The sequence below is a fragment of the Pongo pygmaeus genome, chromosome 8 (genome assembly GCF_028885625.2).
Source record: "Pongo pygmaeus isolate AG05252 chromosome 8, NHGRI_mPonPyg2-v2.0_pri, whole genome shotgun sequence".
NCBI lineage: Eukaryota > Metazoa > Chordata > Mammalia > Primates > Hominidae > Pongo > Pongo pygmaeus.
In genome coordinates, this window is record NC_072381.2 from 119,147,858 (window position 1) to 119,166,578 (window position 18,721).

Sequence of the window (18,721 nt, forward strand, 5' to 3'; positions counted from 1 at the left end):
GCTAGGTTTGCTAAATGAAGAAACCAATAACATCTACCCTCCATAGGATGCAAAAGAGAAAAACAAAGAAATACCCTCTGTTGAATGCTAACTGTGGATAAAGCACTGTGCTAGATGCTTTTTATATGTGAAATTTTACTTAACTTAAAAAAAAATCCTGTGAAGTCAGTATTATCTGTTCCATTTTGCAGATGAGGAAACAGACTCAGAGAACTCCAGTTAACTTGCCAAGACCACACAATGGATCCATGGCAGAGCTGATTCCAGCCCAGCTACCCTCGTGAGGATGAGGATTAAAATTATGTACTTTTACTTCTAAAGGTAGTAGAACAGGATAAAATTCATTATCACTTCTTCCTCTCTCCTAGAAATCTGTAATACACATGAAAATATACCTAAGACTCTTTGGTGGCTGGATACCACCCACCAGGTCTAAGAATGATGGCTTGCTCAATTGCTGTTGGTGGCTGTGCAGGGGAACATGCCTAGTGCCACCTTGTTGACGATAACACTCTGTTATGGCTGAATGAGCAACTCTTCCTGGAAACCATTGGCATGTACAAGTGTATTAGAGAAGCCAGGCTTTTGTTTCCTCATCTGGTACAAAGGAACCCTTTCTACCCTTCCCCGGAAGACATTGGTTAAGATATGGCTGAAGGAGGCACAGGGATTTTTTTTCAATGGTAGTCACCACAGATGGTTGAGGGTAAATTGGCATTGTTCTCAATAAGGGTTATTGTGACCATGGTCCAAAGTCTGGCAGGCAGGAATTTTTTTTTTTATTATTAATGTGTTTGCTTTCATTTTTGGTGCTAGGCAGCTGGGACACCAAGGAGAGTTCTGTGGCAAGCCACAAGTATGAAGGCCCAGAAATTCCCCTGAGGGCATAGCTTCCATTTCAATTTGAGGCAAGAATAAAATCTGCTCAAGGATATTAGTTTGAGAACTTCCTGGTGGTTTAGATTTCAAGCAGAGCTTGTGCTTAACCCTCACCCAGGCACCAAGGCTCAGAGTCAGCAGGAGTGAGTTCAGGAATCCTCGGGACAAGGCACTTTCCTGAGCACTGGACAAGCAACTTCTTGGCTTCCAGTAAGTACTGCTTGGTTTGGACTTCCAAGGCTGGGATGATCTAGAAGCTTTTTTGCAATTGAACAATTGCAAAATTGGAAATGGAAAATTTTGCAGATATGCAGTATTTCTGTTATGGGCTCTTTCTTCATAAGCTTCCTAGGCTATACTATAGTCAGAGGGAAACAGGACTGACCTCTTGGTATACTGTATTCACCAAATCCAAAATAATGTTATAATAAATGGGTTAGGCAGTGACTGTGGGGAGATTCTCCTGAATGAGATCAAACAGCTAAATCAGAAAGGTTTTCTTTTTTGTTTGGGGGCAACGACAAGAAATACAAGCAGAACTATGGAAAGACTTAATTCTACTTTCTTAGGTAGGAGGAAAAGCAAAGTAGTTAAGGCCAGCTCTCAAGTTAGAATACTGGTTCTGCTTCTTTTTAATTACATGATCAAAGTCAAGTTGTTTAATCTCTCCGATAACAATTTCCTCTTCTGTAAATGGGCATTGTATCATTGTAAAAACAGTGCAAGCTTTAGAGTATGGTTATGAGGATAGGATGAGATTTTATATGTATATGTGAAATTATTATATGTATACATATACATAAAATCTTTCATATACATATTGCTTAGAAGTGCCTGGAATGTATTCAGTACTCAAAAAATGCTACCCATTATTAAACAACCATAGAATCATAGAATATCTGAGCTGGAAAGGACCTAACAACTGCATTTATTGAGCTTCTATTATGTACTGAGGAGTGCTCATCAACAGGGTATCTCAAGTGATGCTCCCAGCAATCTGATAAGGGTAGTAATAACCTTCATGTTACAGATGAAGAAATGGAGGTGTAGAGAAGCATTATAAAGTATCCAAGATCACATTCCTCATAATTCATGGAGATGAAATTTAAACCCAGATGCCAGAGCTAACACTCTAAACCACCACACCCTACTGCCCTATCTGTCCTCTCATTTTATGGTGGGTGGGGAGATGAAGGAGGAATGGTCGCAACACATGACTCTGGAGCCCTTTGCAGACACTGGAAGGACAGAGATGTCCTCCAAAGCACACTTTGACATCCACAGGGCACAGGGAGGGCAAATGTTATTTGGGAGTGTCCATGAGCATGAATGTGGTGCTGTGTGGAGTTCTGCCAGGGGACCTAGGTCCAAGTCACCTCAGTCTTCTCTCAAATGCAGCTTTTCATTTGTAAAATGAGCTGTCTCAGAATGAGGCCATTCTGAACACAAAAAAAATAATGTATGCAAATGCATTTTATAAACTTTAAAGCCTTTAGAAATATTTTATTTTTAAAAATGATTTTTTTTGGCTTTTTGACAAAAAGCAGCTCAAAAACGGCTTGCAGTAAACACACTGCTTTAAAATATGTCACCCACAGCTAATCTCTCCTGCACAGTTCTCCGATTGGATCGTTGAGTGCCATCACTCATTAGGCTAACAGCTGCATAGGGGGCATGGCCAAGTCCTATAAACATGGACAGAGGGAAAGCTGATGGGCTGAAAACCACTTGTCCCCAGCTCTTCAGGAAGTGAAATCCTTGAAATTGGAAAGAACCTCATGGATTTGATACAAAATCTCAGAGATAATTTTTTAAATATTACCCATGCCTTTTGGGGAGTGGGCAAGGTTTTGAAGAGGTTACATTCTCTTTCTCACACAGAATTGCTCTTCCAGGAAACAACAGCCTTCGGCCCCAATAGCTTGGCATCTTTCCCAGGCATTACAGCTCATTGCACAGAGCTGAGTGTGCCCGCTACAGCAGGCGAGGGCTAAGGGCACCAGTCCTTCAACATATGCCTTCAGATGCCCCAGAAAAGTTGTAATTTGTTCAGATGATCGCTACTGTGATTATACAGGATACCTCAAGGGAGAAAATCTTTCCCTAGGGGCAGGGTAGATATGATTCCAGGGTCCAGGAAAGCCATCCCACTGGTCTTCAAAGAGCTTCCAAATGCTCTGACAAACCACCAAAAGCATATTTTAGAACTTGTCTTAATCTTAGGATTTTCATCTCTGAACATATATGTATTTGTATTATATATATTTTTTATTTGAGATACAGTCTCACTCTATCACCCACGCTGGAGAGCAGTGACGTGATCTCGGCTCACTACAACCTCTGCCTTCTGGGTTCAAGTGATTCTTCTGCCTCAGCCTCCCAAGTAGCTGGGATTACAGGTGCCCGCCACCACTCTTGGCCAATTTTTGTATTTTTAGTAGAGATGGGGTTTTGCCATGTTGGCCAGGCTGGTCTTGAACTCCTGACCTCAAACAATCCGCCCACCTCAAACTCCCAAAGTGCTGGGATTACAGGTATAAGCCACTGCACCCAACCTGAATATATGTATTTTTTCATGTCTGTATATGCATATACACACATGTAATTAAAGAATTGCTGTAAGGCATCTACATGTTAGGAAGAAAGAATGAGTTTATGTTGAAGAAAGGGAGAGGTCAGGAGGGTCAAGGGCCTCTGCCTCCTCCCCCATCTTACTTGGGGCTGCTTGGGCACCTCCCTTTTCAGGGCTTTCTATTTTGAGAGTCTTACTAACTTAAGTTTTAAAAGTTAGTCATAACAAATTCCTGGTTTCAAAGACCTCACTTGCCCTGCAGCCCTTCCCCTGAGGGAGTCCCTTCTCTCCATCCTGTGATGGTCATAGGATCGCCAGCAGCTGGCCAGGAAAGGATGCCTCTCAGATTCAGTTTCTCCAGGTTAGCCTCAGGAGTCTTGCTCTGTCACCCAGGCTGGAGTGCAGTGGAGTGATCTTGGCTCACTGCAACCTCCGCCTCCCGGGTTCAAGCGACTCTCCTGCCTCAGCCTCCTGAGGGATTACAGGCGAGCGCTAGGATTACAGGTGCCCACCACCACGCCCGGCTAATTTTTGTATTTTTAGTAGAGATGGGGTTTCACCATGTTGGTCAGGCTGGTCTCGAACTCCTGACCTCATGATCTGCCCGCCTCAGCCTCCCAAAGTTCTGGGATTACAAGCCACCGTGCCCGGTGGTCCTTGTTCTTAAGTTTCCCCTGGAGAAAGCGAGCCCCTGGCATGGAGAAAGGCTTATCTTGGGCTTCCTCTCAGCCAGTGATGCTTTCTCGGCTGCGTTGGCTCCATGGCATCCTGCCCTTTGCCCTGTTCTTATCTCTCCTTTGTGTTGCCATCCCCCAGCTCTCTTATCAAAGCAGTAAGAACAGAGAAAGTCCCAGGAAGACAGCTCCTTCAGTCATCTCAACAACACCTCCGCAGAACCACCCACTGTGTGAGGACAAGCTGCTTAGATGTGTCCCCGTTACTGCAGCTACCGTCAGCCTCAGGGACAGGGAGGGAAATACTAAAGAAAGGATGGGAATGGGAGACTCATAACCCATCTCAGCAACATTCATGAGCACAATCCTGATACTCACCGACGCGGTGGCTGGTCAATGAAACACACATAGTGTTGTTTGGGGACTAACACTAACCCTTCCTTTTGACAGGGGAGGACAGACACACAGCCATCATGGAACCCAAACCTCAGAAGAGTCCAGGTACCTGAGGGGTATAATCGCAGAAGCAGAAATCTTTTTATTGAAAATGCCCCACAGTTTCCTTCAAGCTAACCAGGATACAGAACTTGGTGGTTTTTGTGTATGTTTTGTTTTGTTTTGTTTGAGACAGAGTCTTGCTCTGTTGCCTAGGCTGGAGTACAGTGGCACGATCTAAGCTCACTGCAACCTGCCAGGCTCAAGTGATCCTCTAACCTCAGCCTCCCGAGTAGCTGGCACTACAGGCATATGCCACCATGCCTTCCTAATTTTCGTATTTTTAGTAGAGACGGGGTTTCTCCATGTTGGTCAGGCTGCTCTCAAACTCCTGGCCTAAGGTGATTCCCCACCTCTCAGCCTCCCAAAGTGCTGAGATTACAGGCATAAGCCACCATGTCCAGCCCCAGAACCTAGTTTTGGTGGGGATAATGGATGGCATTCTGTAACAATGATTCTTGGTTTGGAGAGTGTAGCAGGAACTGTTGGATTCAATTAATTATTGTGTAAGAGTTTACCTGTCTAGAAGTTTAGCATTTTCTGATTTTCATGAGCCAAATTTTCCATTCATTGCCCAAAGATGATGTTAATAGCAAACCATGGGCCGGCAAAGATTGGAGAATATTTTCTGAATTTTACATGAAACTCACACTTAGAGAAGTGCCTGCATTGTCACCAGGGCTTATTATGAGGGTAGCTCAATGTATGGTATTCAAATATCCTCGTATGGTATTCAAATATCCTTGCTCTTATTCACACACTTCTTTGTAGGTGAGTGGATAGAAAAGCTAAGTTTAGGATGAAGTCACTTAGAAGTTAAATTATCCAATTCAACTCAAAAATGTTTACAAAGCACCTATTACTAGTGAGCCTTTGTGCTTTGTGTTGCAGGGGATATACAGATTAATAAATAAGAGTCATTGCCCTCAAAGAGTTTTAAAATGTTGTTGGTGGGAGGCTGAGGCAGGTGGATCACTTGAGATCAGGAGTTTGAGACCAGCTTGGCCAACATGGTGAAACCTCGTCTCTACTAAAAATACAAAAATTCGCTGGGCGTGGTGGTGTGCGCCTGTAATCCCAGCTGATCAAGAGGTTGAGGCAGGAGAACCGCTTGAACCTGGGAGGCAGAGGTTGTAGATAGCCGAGATTGCACCATTGCACTCCAGCCTGGGTAACAGAGCGAGACTCTGTCTCAAAAAAATAAAATAAAATCTTGTCAAGAACTTAAACACATGCAAGTCACTGTGCTGGGAAATTAAGATTAGGCTGTGATGGAAATCATGAAATAAGTACAAATGCTATGGAGTCTGAAGAAGAAAAAGCATATAAGTAGTAATGAGAATCCAGAGAGGTTTTATAGGAAAGGCATTTGAGCTAGACCCTATAGGAGAAGTAGGGATTTTAAATAAATCAGAAAAAAGAGCACATTCCAGCAGAAGGAATGGCATGACCAAAGCAATGAAATGGTATAGAAGCAGAATGTGTCAGAGCAGAATATACTTACAAGGTAGGAGAAGGGAAAATAGAGGATGAGGCTGCAGAAAGGTGTTGCCATATTGTGCCAGACCTTGACCACGTATGACAGGTAACTGTTGAAGCATTTTGAGCATTTTGAGTGTGGAAGCGGCATGATTAGATCCGCATTTTAGATTGGTCTTTTTTTTTTTTTTTTTTTGAGATGGAGTCTCACTCTGTCGCCCAGGCTGGAGTGCAGTGGTGCGATCTCAACTCACTGCAACCTCTGCCTCCCGGGTTCAAGCAATTCTCTGCCTCAGCCTCCCAAGTAGCTAGGAGGTGCCCGCCACCACGCCTGGCTCATTTTTTTTTTTTTTTTTTTTTTTTTGTATTTTTAGTAGAGACAGGGCTTCACCATCTTGGCCAGGCTCATCTTGAACGCCTGACCTTGTGATCCACCCGCCTTGGCCTCCCAAAGTGCTGGGATTACAGGCGTGAGCACCGCACTGTTGGCTGATTGGCCATATTTTTAATAGCTTTATTGTAGTTTATTGTAATTGGCATACAATAAGCTATTATATATCTAAAGTGTACAATTTGATAGAAGTTTTGATATGAAACATATACAGGCATACCTCAGAGATATTTCAAGTTTGTTTCCATGCCACCACAACCAAGCAAATATCACAATAAAGCTAGTCACATGAATTTATTGGATTCCACAAAAGCTATGCGTACACTATACTGTAGTCGAGTGTGTAATAGCATTATGTCTAAGGAAATAATTTGCATACCTTAATTAAAGATATTTTATTGCTAAGATTTGCTAACAATTATCTGAGCCTTCAGTGAGTCACAATCTTTTTGCTGGCAGAAGGTCTTGCCTCGATGTTGATGGCTGCTGAGTAATCAGGCAGGTTGTTGCTGAAGATGCGGGTGGCTGTGGCAATTTCTTAAAATAAGACAACAATGAAGTTGACCACATTGATTGATTGTACTTTCACAAAAAATTTCTCTGTAGCAAGTGGTGCTGTTTGATAACATTTTATCCACAGTGGAAGTTCTTTCAAAATTGAAATCAATCCTCTCAAACCCTGACACTGATTTATCAATTAAGTTTATGTAATATTTTAAATCCTTTATTGTGATTTCAAAAATAAACACAGCATGTTCACCAGCTGAAGACTCCATCTCAAGAAAACACTTTCTTTTCATATCCTGTAAGAAGCAGCTCCTCATCTGTGGAAGTTTGATCATGAGATTGCAGCAATTCAGTCACATCTTCAGGGTTCACTTCTAATTCTAGTTCTCCTGTTATTTTCACCACATCTGCAGTGACTTCCTCCACTGAAGGGAGTTTTGAACCCCTCAAAGTCATCAAGGAGTATTGGAATCCACTTCCTCCAGACTCCTGTTCATGTTGATATTTTGACCTCCTTCTAGGAATCATGAATAGTTTTAATGACATCTAGAATGGTGAATCCTTTCCAGAAGGTTTTCAATTAACTTTGCCCAGATCCATCAGAGGAATCACGATCTCTAACAGCTATAGCCTTATGAAATGTATTTCTTAAATAATAAGACTTAAAAGTTGAAATTACTCCTTGATCTAGGGTCTAAAAGAATAGATGTTGTGTTAGCAGGCATGTAAAAAGCATTAATCTCCTTGTACATCTCCATCAGAGCTCTTGGGTGACCAGGTGTATTGTCAATGATCAGTAATATTTTGAAAGGAATCTTTTTTTTTCTAAGTAGCAGGTCTCTGCAGTGGGCTTCTAGAAATATTCATTAAACCATGTTGTAAACAGATACGCGGTCACCCAGGCTTTGTTGTTGTATTGATAGAGCACAAGTAGAGTAGATTTAGTATAATTCTTAAGGGCCTTAGGATTTTCTAGCTTTTAATTGAAAGTGAGAGACATGTAACTCACCTTTCACTTGACACTCGCCTTCACTTAGAGGCCATTGTAAAGTTATTAATTGGCCTAATTTCAATATTGTTGAGTCTCATTGAATAGGTAGGTCCAAGGAGAGGGAGAGAGATGGGGGAATAGCCAGTCAGTGGAGCAATCAGAACACACACAACATTTATTAAGTTCATATCTTATATGGGCACCGTTCATACTGTCCCAAAACAATTACTCAAAGATCACTCATTGCTGGTCACTCTAATAGATATAATAATGATGAAAATGTTTGAGATATTGCAAGAATTACCAAAATGTGACACAGAGACACCAAGTAAGCACATGCTCTTGAAAAAATGGTCCCAGTAGACTTGCTCAGTGCAGGGTTGCCATAAACCTTCAATTTGTAATTTAAAAAAAATCAATATATGCAAAGCACAATAAAGTGAAGTGCAACAAAATGAGGTCTGCCTGTATTTGATATGTGTGACACCTGGGAAAGCATCAAGATGGTAAATGTGGCCGGGTGTGGTGGCTCACGCCTGTAATCCTAGCACTTTGGAAGGCTGAGGTGGTTAGATCATCTGAGGTCAGGAGTTCGAGACCAGCCTGGCCAACATGGTGAAGCCCCGTCTCTACTAAAAATACAAATATTAGCCAGGTGTGGTGGCCGGCACCAGTAATCCCAGCTACTCAGGAGGCTGAGGCAAGAGAATCACCTGAACTGGGAGGCAGAGGTTGCAGTGAGGCAAGATCGCACCACTGCACTCCAGCCAGAAGGAGACTCCGTCTCAAAAAAAAAAAAAAAAAAAATAGTAAACATACTCATCACTCAATGTTTTCTTGTGCCTGTTTGTAATCCTTTTCTGCACACCCAATCCCAGTCCCCATTGTTCTGTTTTCTCTCACTCTAACTTTGTTTGTATTTATTAGAGTTTGACATAAATGGAATCATACAGCATACACCCTTTTGTCTGACTTTTTTCACTCAGCATAATTTTTTAAAAATATATCCATGGTATTGAGTGCACCAATGGTGCAAAAATAGTTCATTTTTTTGATGAGTAGTATTCCATTATATGGATGTACTATAATTTGTTGATTCATTCAGCTGTTGAATATCCAGGTTGCTTCCAGTCTTCGCCTATTATAACACTAATATGAACATTTGTGCATTAATTTTTGTAAAATCATGTATTTCTTTATTTTACCTAGAAGCAAAATGGCTGTGTCATATGGTTGGAGTATGCTTACTTTTGATTCAAATTTGCTAGATTTTTTAAAAAGCTTTATTGAGGTATAATTGACATACAGTAGGCTGACATGTTTAAAGTCTACAATTTAATAAGTTTTGGCAAATGTACACAGCCATAAAATTATCACCTAAATCAAGATAATGAGCGTATTCATCAACCTCACAAGTTTTCTTGGTCCCCTGCCTCCCACTCTTCCACGCAGTCATACTTCCCCAGACAACCCCTGATCTGCTTTCTATCCCTATAAGTTACTTTGTATATTCTGGAACTTTATATAGATATAATCATGCAGTATGAACGCTTTCTGTCCGACTTCTTTTACTCAGCATAATTCTCTTGAGATTTACCCATGTCGTTGCATCTGTCAATAGTTTGTTCCTTTTTATTCCCATATAGTATTCCATTGTATAGATGTATCACAATGTGTTAATCCTTTCACCTGTTGATGAACATTGGGGTGGCTTCCAGTCTTTGGCTATTACAAATAAAGCTGCCATCAACATTCATGACCAGCTTTTGTATTTGTATATTCCTTTACTTAAGAGTAGAATGGGCCAGGTGTGGTGGCTCACACGTATAATCCCAGCACTTTGGGAGGCCAAGGAAGTAGTACACTTGAGCCCAGGAGTTCCAGACCAACCTGGGCTACATGGTGAGGTCAAGGCTGCAGTGAGCCATGATCACGCCACTGCACTCCCACCTGGGTGACAGAGCAAGACCCTGTCTCACAAACAAATAAACAAAAAGAGTACAATGGTTCTTTAACTTTTAAAAGAATTTAAAGAAAAATAAAAATAACAATTTTAAAGCGAATAGTTTGATGGCATTTAGCACATTCATCACTCCAGAAAAAGGGCTTACCCATAAAGCAGTTTCTCCCTGTTCTCCCTTTCCCCCCAGCCCCTGTTAACTGCTAATCTGCATTCCATCTCTAGGGATTTATCTAGCCTGGATATTTCACATCAATGAAATCATACAATATTTGACCTCTTGTGGCTGGCTTCTTTCACTTAGCATAACATTTCTGAAGTTCACCCACATTGTAGAATGTATCATTACTTCATTCCTTTTTACAGCTGACAACCCATTGTCATGTATGCCACAATTTGTTGATCCACTTATTAATTGACGGACATTTGGGCTGTTTCCATGTTTAGCTATTGTGAAGAGTGCTGCTTGAACTTGTGTGAACACGTACGTGTTTGAGTACCTGTTTCAATTCTTTCGCGTATATGCCTAAGAGTAGAACTGAAGGATCATATAGTAAGCCTGTGTTTAACTTTTTTAGAAATCACCAAACTGTTTTCTGCAGTGGCTGAACCATTTCACATTCCACCACCAGTGTATGAGAGTTCCAGTTTTTCCACATCCTTACCATTTTATTTTCCATGTTATTTCCCTTTTTTAAAAAAGGTAGACTGGGCACAGTGGCTCACTCCTGTAATCTCAGCACTTTGGGAGGCTGAAGTGGTGGATCACCTGAGGTCAGGAGTTCGAGACCAGCCTGGCCAATATGGCAAAACCCTATTTCTACTAAAAATACAAAAATTAGCCAGGCGTGGTGGCAGGCACCTGTAATCCCAGCTATTCGGGAGGCTGAGACAGGAGAATCACTTGAACCTGGGAGGCGGAGGTCGCAGTGAGCCAAGGTCGAGCCACTGCACTCCAGCCTGGGCCAGAGTGAGACTCCATCTCCAAAAAAAAGAAAAAAGTTATAGCCATCCTAGTGAGCATGAAGTGGTTTCTTATTGTAATTTTGATCTACATTTCTTTAATGACTAAATGTATTGCACAGCTTTTCTTGTGCTTATTGGCTATTTGCTTATTTTCTTCAGAAGAATGTCTGTTCAAGTTCTTTGTTCGCTTTTTAGTTGACATGTTTGTCTTTTTGTGTTGCATTGTAAGAGTTCTTTATATATTCTGGATAGTAGGCCCTGGTCAGATATATGATTTTTGAATATTTTATCCCATTCTGTAGGTAGTCTTTTCACTTTCTTAATAATATCCTTTGATGCACAAAAGTTTTTAATTTTGATGAAGTCTAGTTTATCTATTTTTTTGGTTTGTTGCTTGTGCTTTTGGTATCATATCTAAGAATACATTGTCAAATCCAAGATTATAAAAATTTACACCTATGTTTTCTACTAAAAGTTTTATGGTTTTAGCTCTCATGTTAAGGTCATTTATTTATTTTGAGTTAACTTCATTATTTGGGATGACATAGGGTTCCAACTTCATTCTTTTGCATGTGAATACTCAGTTGGCCCAGCACCATTTATTGAAAAGACTGTTCTCTCCCCATTGAATGGCCATGACCACTAATGTATGGGTTTGTTTCTGGACTCTTAATTCTATTCCATTGGCCTATGTGTCTTATCTGTCCTTATACCAAAATCACACTCTTGATTATCGTAGCTTTGTAGTAAGTTTTGGAATTGGGAAGTGTGTGTACTCTTTGTTCTTCTTGAAGATTATTTTGGATATTCAGGGCCCCTTGATATTTTCAATGATTTTGAGGATTAGCTTTTCTAGTTTTACAAGAAAAAAAATGCCATTGGGATTTTAATAGAGATTGCACTGAATTTATAGATCGCTTTAGGTAGTATTTATGTCTTAACAGTATTAAGTCTTCCAATTCATAAACATGGAATGTTTTCCCATTAATTTATGTCTTATTTCAGCAATTTTTCTAGTTTGCAGTGTACCAGTCTTTTTATCTGCCTAAATTTATCCCTAAGTACTTTATTCTTTTGGATGCTATTGTAAATGGAACTGTTTTCATAATTTTATTTTTGCATTATTTATTGCTGATTTATAGAAATATAGCTAATTTTTGTCTGTTGTTCTTTGATACTGATGAATTTGTTTATTAGCTCTAGTAGTTTTTGTGGATTCTTTGGGATTTTTAACATATGAGATTATGTCACTTGCAAATAGAAATGATTTTACTTCATTCTTTTCTATTTGGATGTTTTATTTATTTTTACTTATTTTGGATGCATTTTTAATGTTTTAAATAATAAGTTTGCTAAGAATTTTCAATCAAGAAGAGTAATGCTAGCCTCATAGAATGAGCTAAGAAATATTCCCTTCTCTTCAATTTTTTTGGGAGCCTTTGTGTAGAATTATTTCTTGCTTACATGTTTGATCAAAGGGAACAGTACAGCCACTTGGGCCTAAAGTTTTCCTTAAATGAAGAATTTTTAACTACAACTCCAATTTCTTTAATAACTGTAGGAGGCTATTCAGGTTATCTATTTCTTCTTCAGTGACCTCTGTTGGTGTAGTTTAAGGAATTTTTCAGTTTACCTAAGTTGCCAAATTTATTGGAATAAAGTTGTCCATAATATTTCTTTATTATCCTTTTAATATCAGTAGACTCTGTAGATATGTCCCCTTTCTCCTCCTAATATTGGCAAATTGTGTTTTCTCTCCAGTTTTTCTGGTCTATCTACCTAGGTAGAGGTTTGTTAACTTAATCTTTTTAATGGATTAACTTTGGTTTCATTGGTTGTCTCTGTTGTTTTTCTGTGTTCTCTTTCATTGAATTCCACTTTTATCTTTTTTATCTCCTTTCCTCTATTTACTTTAGATTTGTTCCTTTTTTTTTTTTTTTTTTTTAGTCTAGTTTCCTGAAACATTTCAGTTTCAGGTGGAAGCTGAGGTAATTAATTTGAGACTTTTGTTCTTTTCAAACATGGCCATTTCTAACATAGGCATTAAAAAAAATTTTCCCTAAGTACTGCTTTAGTGGCATCCACAAATTCTGATATCTTGTGTTTTAATTTTCATCGAGTTCAAAAACCTTTCTAATTTATTTTTGGGATTTTTTAAATTTAGAGATTATTTATTTCAGGATCTTTTAAGAGGTCTGTTATTGATTTATAATTTGATTTCATAGTGCTCTGAAAACATGATTTATATGATTTGAATGCTTTTTAATTTATTGAGGTTTTATGGCCCAGAATATATCTATATTAATAAATGTTGCATGTACCCTTGAGAAGAATGTATACTCTGTTGTCATTGAGTGGAGTGTTCTATAAATATCAATCAGGGAAAGTTGGTTGGTAGTGTTGTTTAAGCCTACTGTATTCTTGCTGATTTTCTACAAAATTGAAGAGAAGGGAATATTTCTCTACTCATTCTATGAGGCCAGCATTACTCTTCTTGATTGAAAACTCTTAGCAAACTTTTTATTTAAAACAGTAACAATGCATCCAAAATTTAAAAAATCGATGTTAGCACTATTTGTTCTATCAATTCTTGAGAGAGGGATATTGAAATCTCTGACTATAATTGCGGATGTGTCCATTTATTCATGCCATTCTATCAGTTTTTGCTTCATGTATTTTGAAGCTCTGTTATGGGGCATATACATTTAAATTTTTATGTCCTCTTAGGATTAATTCATCACTTTATTATGAAATGATATTCTTTGTCCTTGGTAATAATCTACATCGATGTTAATATAGGCACTCCAGCTTTCTTTGACTAGCATTGGCATAGCATATCTTTTTTCCTTGTAACCTACTTGCATCTTCATCTTTAAAGTGTGTTTCTTACAGGCAGCATAGAGTTGAGTCTTGCTTTTTTATCCAATCTGGTCATCTCTGTTTTTCAATTGAGGTGTTTAGACCATTTACATTTAACATAATTATTGATATAGTCAGGTTTAAGTGTATCATATTATTATTTATTTTATTTGTCCTATTTGTTATTTGTTCTCCCTTTCCCCCTTTTCTGCCTTCTTTTGGAATAATCAAATTTTTTATGAATCCATTTTATCTCCTTTGTTGGCTTATTAGTCATTACTTTCCTTTTTGTTATTTTAGTGATTGCTTTAGGGTTTATACACATCACAGTCTAACTTCAAGTGATAGTATACCAATTCACATATAATAAAAGAACTTTACAAAAGTGTATTTCCATTTTTCCCTATTGGCCTTTATGCTACTGTTGGAATGCATTTTACTTGTACATATGTTATAATCTGCACAATACATTGTCTTTATTTTTGTTTAAACAGTTAATGTTTTAATGTTTTCAATAATAAGAAAATAATTTCATGCATTTACCCCAGTAGTTACCATTTCAGTGCTTTTTTTTGCTTTGTTTAAATTCAGATTTGTATGTTATCATTTCCCTTCCTCCTGAAGGACTTCCCTTCACGTTTTTTATACTGCAAGCCTCCTAATGATGAATTATTTCAGCCTTTATATATCTAAAAAGTCTTTAAATTGCCTTCATTTTTAAAAGACATTTTTGCTGAATATAGAATTTTGAATGAGAGTATTTTTTCAGTACTTTAAATATAGTTTGCTTGTTTGTTTGTTGGTTTTGAGATGGAGTCTCACTCTATCGCCCAGGCTGGAGTGCAGTGGCGCTATCTCGGCTCACTGCAACCTCTGCCTCCCAGGTTCAAGCCATTCTCCTGCCTCAGCCTCCCAAGTAGGTGGGACTACAGGCTTGCACCACCATGCCCGGCTAATTTTTCTATTTTTGTAGAGACGGGGTTTTGCCATGTTGGCCAAGCTGGTCTCAAACCCCTGATCTCAGGAAATCCACCACCTCAGCCTCCCAAAGTGCTGGGATTACAGTCGTGAGCCACCACACCCAACCCTTAAATATATTGTTTTACTTTTTCTTGCTTGCATTTTTTTTCTGATGAGAAATCAATATCTCTGTTTCTTGTCTTTGTTCTGTATGCAATAGGTCTTTTCTTCCTCTGGCTGCTTTTAAGATTTTTTTTCTTTATTGCTGGTTTTGAACAATTCAGTTATGACATGCCTTGGTGTACTTTTCTTTGTGTATCTTGTGCCGAGATTCATTGAACTGCTTGGATCTCTGGGATTATAGTTTTAGGTTTATAATAATTGTTAGCATTATTACTTCAGATATTTTTTATTTCTCCCTCTCTCACTTCAGGGACTCCTGTTACTTATATACCAGGCTACTTGAAATTGTCCGCAGTGTACTGGTGCTCTTTTTGAGTTTTAAATCATGTTCTAACTCTTTGTTTATGTTGTTAGTTACAGTTGCCATGCCTTTAAGTGCACTAATCTTTTCTTGTACAATATTTAATCTGCTCTTACTCCCATCCAGTGTTGTTGCTGTTTTTTTGAGACATTGTAGTTTTCATCTTTAAAATTTCACTTTGGGTCTTCTTTATATCTTTTATAACTCTCCCTAACTTCTTGAAAATATAGTGATAATAACTGCTTTAATTACTTTCTCTGCCAATTCTAACATCTGTGTCAGTTCTAGGCCTGTTTTGATTGATTGACTTTTCTTCTCATTATTGATCATGTTTTCCTTCCTCTTTGTATGCCTGGTAAACTTTGATTGACTGCCAAACATCGCAAATTTTACCTTGTTGGGTCCTGAATATCTTTGTATTCCTATGAATCTTGAGCTTTGTTCTGGGGTGCAGTTAAATTTTTTGGAAACAACTTTCTTCTAAGTCTTTTATGATTTTTTAGGTGAGTTTGGAGCAGTGCTCAGTGTAGAGCTAGTAGTTAGTGTAGAGCTAATTATTCCTCACACTGAAGCAAGACATTCCTGAGTACTCTACCCAATGCCCTGTAAATTATAAGTTTTTCCAGTCTGGCTGGAGGTAACAGGCACTTTTTCTGAACCTCTGATGTATTTTAATGGTTCTTTCTCTGGCCTCAGGTAGTTTCAGCACACACATGTGTTAATCAACACTCTTGAATACTTGAGGGAGACAGTATATATTGCCCTTTGGCTTAGCAGACAAAAGCAAAACCACTCACTACTGAAAATGGGGTGGCAGAAGTGATTAAATAAAGAAGTTTCTAAAATGTTAACTGCTTCTCTGTAAGTGATGAAATTATAGGCAGTTTTAATATTTTCTATATTTTCTAAAATGTCTACAAATAAATATGTATTACATTCACTATTTAGAAAAACACAATGTTGTTAACCACAATGTTGTTATTTTTGTTTTTTTCATTTTGGGTTTGTTTTTGTTTTAGCTTGGATTTGCTTTCACATCCAGGCTATAGGTTAACTTGTCCTCAGTTTTGGAAAGGGCAATCTTTACTAAAAAATTAGAGCTTCTTTATTAAGTGAAAACAGACTTAAGATTTGGTAATACAGCTGCTGGGGCTATTAGGATAGTATCCAGTAATTCTGGGGAGGTGGCTGTGTCTACCTTCCCTCCTTTTCCAACTTCTGCAGCAACTCTACCTGTCCCCCTTCCCCAAATAGTTTTTGCCACATCATTTTTAATAGCAGGTGCTTTTGCTTTTGTTTGCTAAGCCAAAGGGCAATGCAGAATTATCATGCTTCTGCAATGGAAATAGAGCCAAATCTTTGCTCACACGTAGAGAGCGAACAACATACTCTAGAAACAGAAAGCCAGACAGGTGTGAGCTGAATTAACATGGTTTCAAATGTTGTTTGAATGAAGGTCTCGGCTGTGGAGGAATAAGAATCATACATTTGGTCCTTTGTTTTCTTGGGTTATTATAGGTGTCCTTTTCCATAACTACTGAATAATAATCTGAAGGTCTTTCCAGAGACAGTGTTTTCCAATTGAGGCAGTTCTTTTCAGAAATTTATGAGGAACAAACTGAGTTCTGTTTACTTTTATTAGGCAAACAATTTACATTTTCTTATGAAAATGAAGTCTGCAAACAAGATTACTTTATTAAATCACCACCTTCTCAGCTGTTCTTCTCTGTGGTAAGTATTTGCTGTGATTTAACAAGCCTCCCACCAGCCTCATGAGCATTTTTAAAAATCCTTTCTTTTCCTCTGAGATTTAACTAAGACACAAAATCTTTTTATTTTTCAGACCTCTTGGAAAAAGCGGTTTTTCATCCTGTCAAAGGCTGGGGAAAAGAGCTTTAGTCTTTCCTATTATAAAGACCATCAACACCGAGGTTCCATAGAAATTGATCAGTGTGTATCCAAGCAGGAAAACTTTTATAACAACAAATAATATAAAGTCATACAGTAACAAGTTGCATGCAAATTGAAATTTACATAATTGACCAAAGGAAACTGCTTCAAGCTTATTATAATATTTGTGACTGAATAGGAGCTAAAATAGTGAGCACTTTGAGTTAAAAGACAGTTGAATATTTGTTTCATATTGTATGTCATACTTGATAAGTCTTTAATTAACAGGCATTCAGTTAAGGAGTTTGATTCACATAATTTGTGGATGAGGGGGAGCAGATGAAATTGTCATTTTATAAAGTCAACATAGAGTTTTAAAAAAATTTAGATCAGCTTTTTTTGGTCTTCTCTTTAATAAATTGTGCACCCCAAAATTGAAAAACATAATTTGTGGAATCAAGAATCCAATTAAAATAGAAATTTTTGAATCTTAGGCTAAACGAAATAATTTCAATTAATTAACCAGATAAAAAAATCCAAACTTATCTTCTAAAATTATTGGACAATCTTGGAAACATGGATCCAGTACATCTAAAGTTTTATTCCATTTGAATCCCAATATAAAATATTAGTCAGTTTTCTATTTCTATATTTACTTTGGTTTAATACTTTGTGTCTATATCTAATAGAAATTCCAGTGTAGAAGTTGGCATAAGTAACCAGGAAAAGATGCAATCTGTGCAAAAGATGTTTAAATGCCACCCTGAAGAGGTCATGTCCATCAGAACCACTAACAGGGAATACTTCCTCATCGGCCATGACAGGTGAGAGAAGTAAGATAACACAGAATGTCTACTGCATGCAAAACAAAAACAAACCAAAAAACAAAACATTTTATACCAATAAACATGTTCTGAACCCATGCTACAAACCTCAAATGCCATCTTGGCAATCTTCGTTATTTGTTAAAATATCTTGAAAAGTTACTGAGCTAGTTTCCTAGGGCTGCGTAACAAAGTACCTCATCCTGGATAACTTTGAACAACAGAAATTTTTTGTCTCACTGTTCCAGGGGCTAGGAGTCTGAAATCAAGGTATTGGTAGAGCCATGCTCTCTCTGAAGACTCCAGGGAAGGATCTGTTCCAGGGGCCTCTCCTAACTATTGGTAGTTCCCTTGGCTTGAGACAACATAACTCCAGTCTTCACATGTTGTTCTCCCTGTGTGCATAGCTCCATGTCCAAATTTCCCCTTTTTATAAGAACATCAGTAATATTGGATTAGGAGCCCCCTCTATTCCAGTATGACCTCATCTTGACCAATTACATCTGCAACGACCCTCTTTCCAAATAAGGTCACATTCTGAGGTATTGGGATATGGAAGTTGAAACACACAAATTCGGCGGGGAGAGTACATTTCAACCAATAACAGTCACCATCACCCCAGAAGCATTCCATGTGAAAGAACCCAATACAAAAACATCTACACAAGCTACATATATTAGGGAGGAACTAGGCTTGCCCCCAAAGGAGTCTGCAGTTTTTAAGAGGGGCTTCTGGTCCTAGCAAAGGTGCCTAGTGGACTCTTCATGGATGATTATCTGCTTGAGGGAGA

At 38.4% G+C, this 18,721-nt stretch overlaps 1 protein-coding gene across 7 annotated transcripts in view; it reads left to right on the top strand.

Moving 5' to 3' along the window:
* The first annotated feature begins 896 nt into the window (after positions 1-896).
* PLEKHS1 (pleckstrin homology domain containing S1) overlaps positions 897-18,721 on the top strand; it is a 31,169-nt gene continuing 13,344 nt past the window's right edge. For 5 of the 7 annotated variants that reach the window (XR_010127467.1, XM_054503828.2, XM_063670297.1 and 2 more), the window contains exons 1-5: positions 897-1,089; positions 4,576-4,626; positions 16,860-16,948; positions 17,061-17,167; positions 17,797-17,931. Coding sequence is in view for 6 of the 7 variants with exons in the window: in XM_054503828.2 (XP_054359803.1) it covers positions 4,599-4,626; positions 16,860-16,948; positions 17,061-17,167; positions 17,797-17,931 (359 nt within the window). In the remaining variant the exon portion in view is untranslated. The remainder of the gene's footprint in view (positions 1,090-4,575; positions 4,627-16,859; positions 16,949-17,060; positions 17,168-17,796; positions 17,932-18,721) is intronic. The other 2 variants (XM_063670299.1, XM_063670300.1) reach the window with 2 other exon arrangements.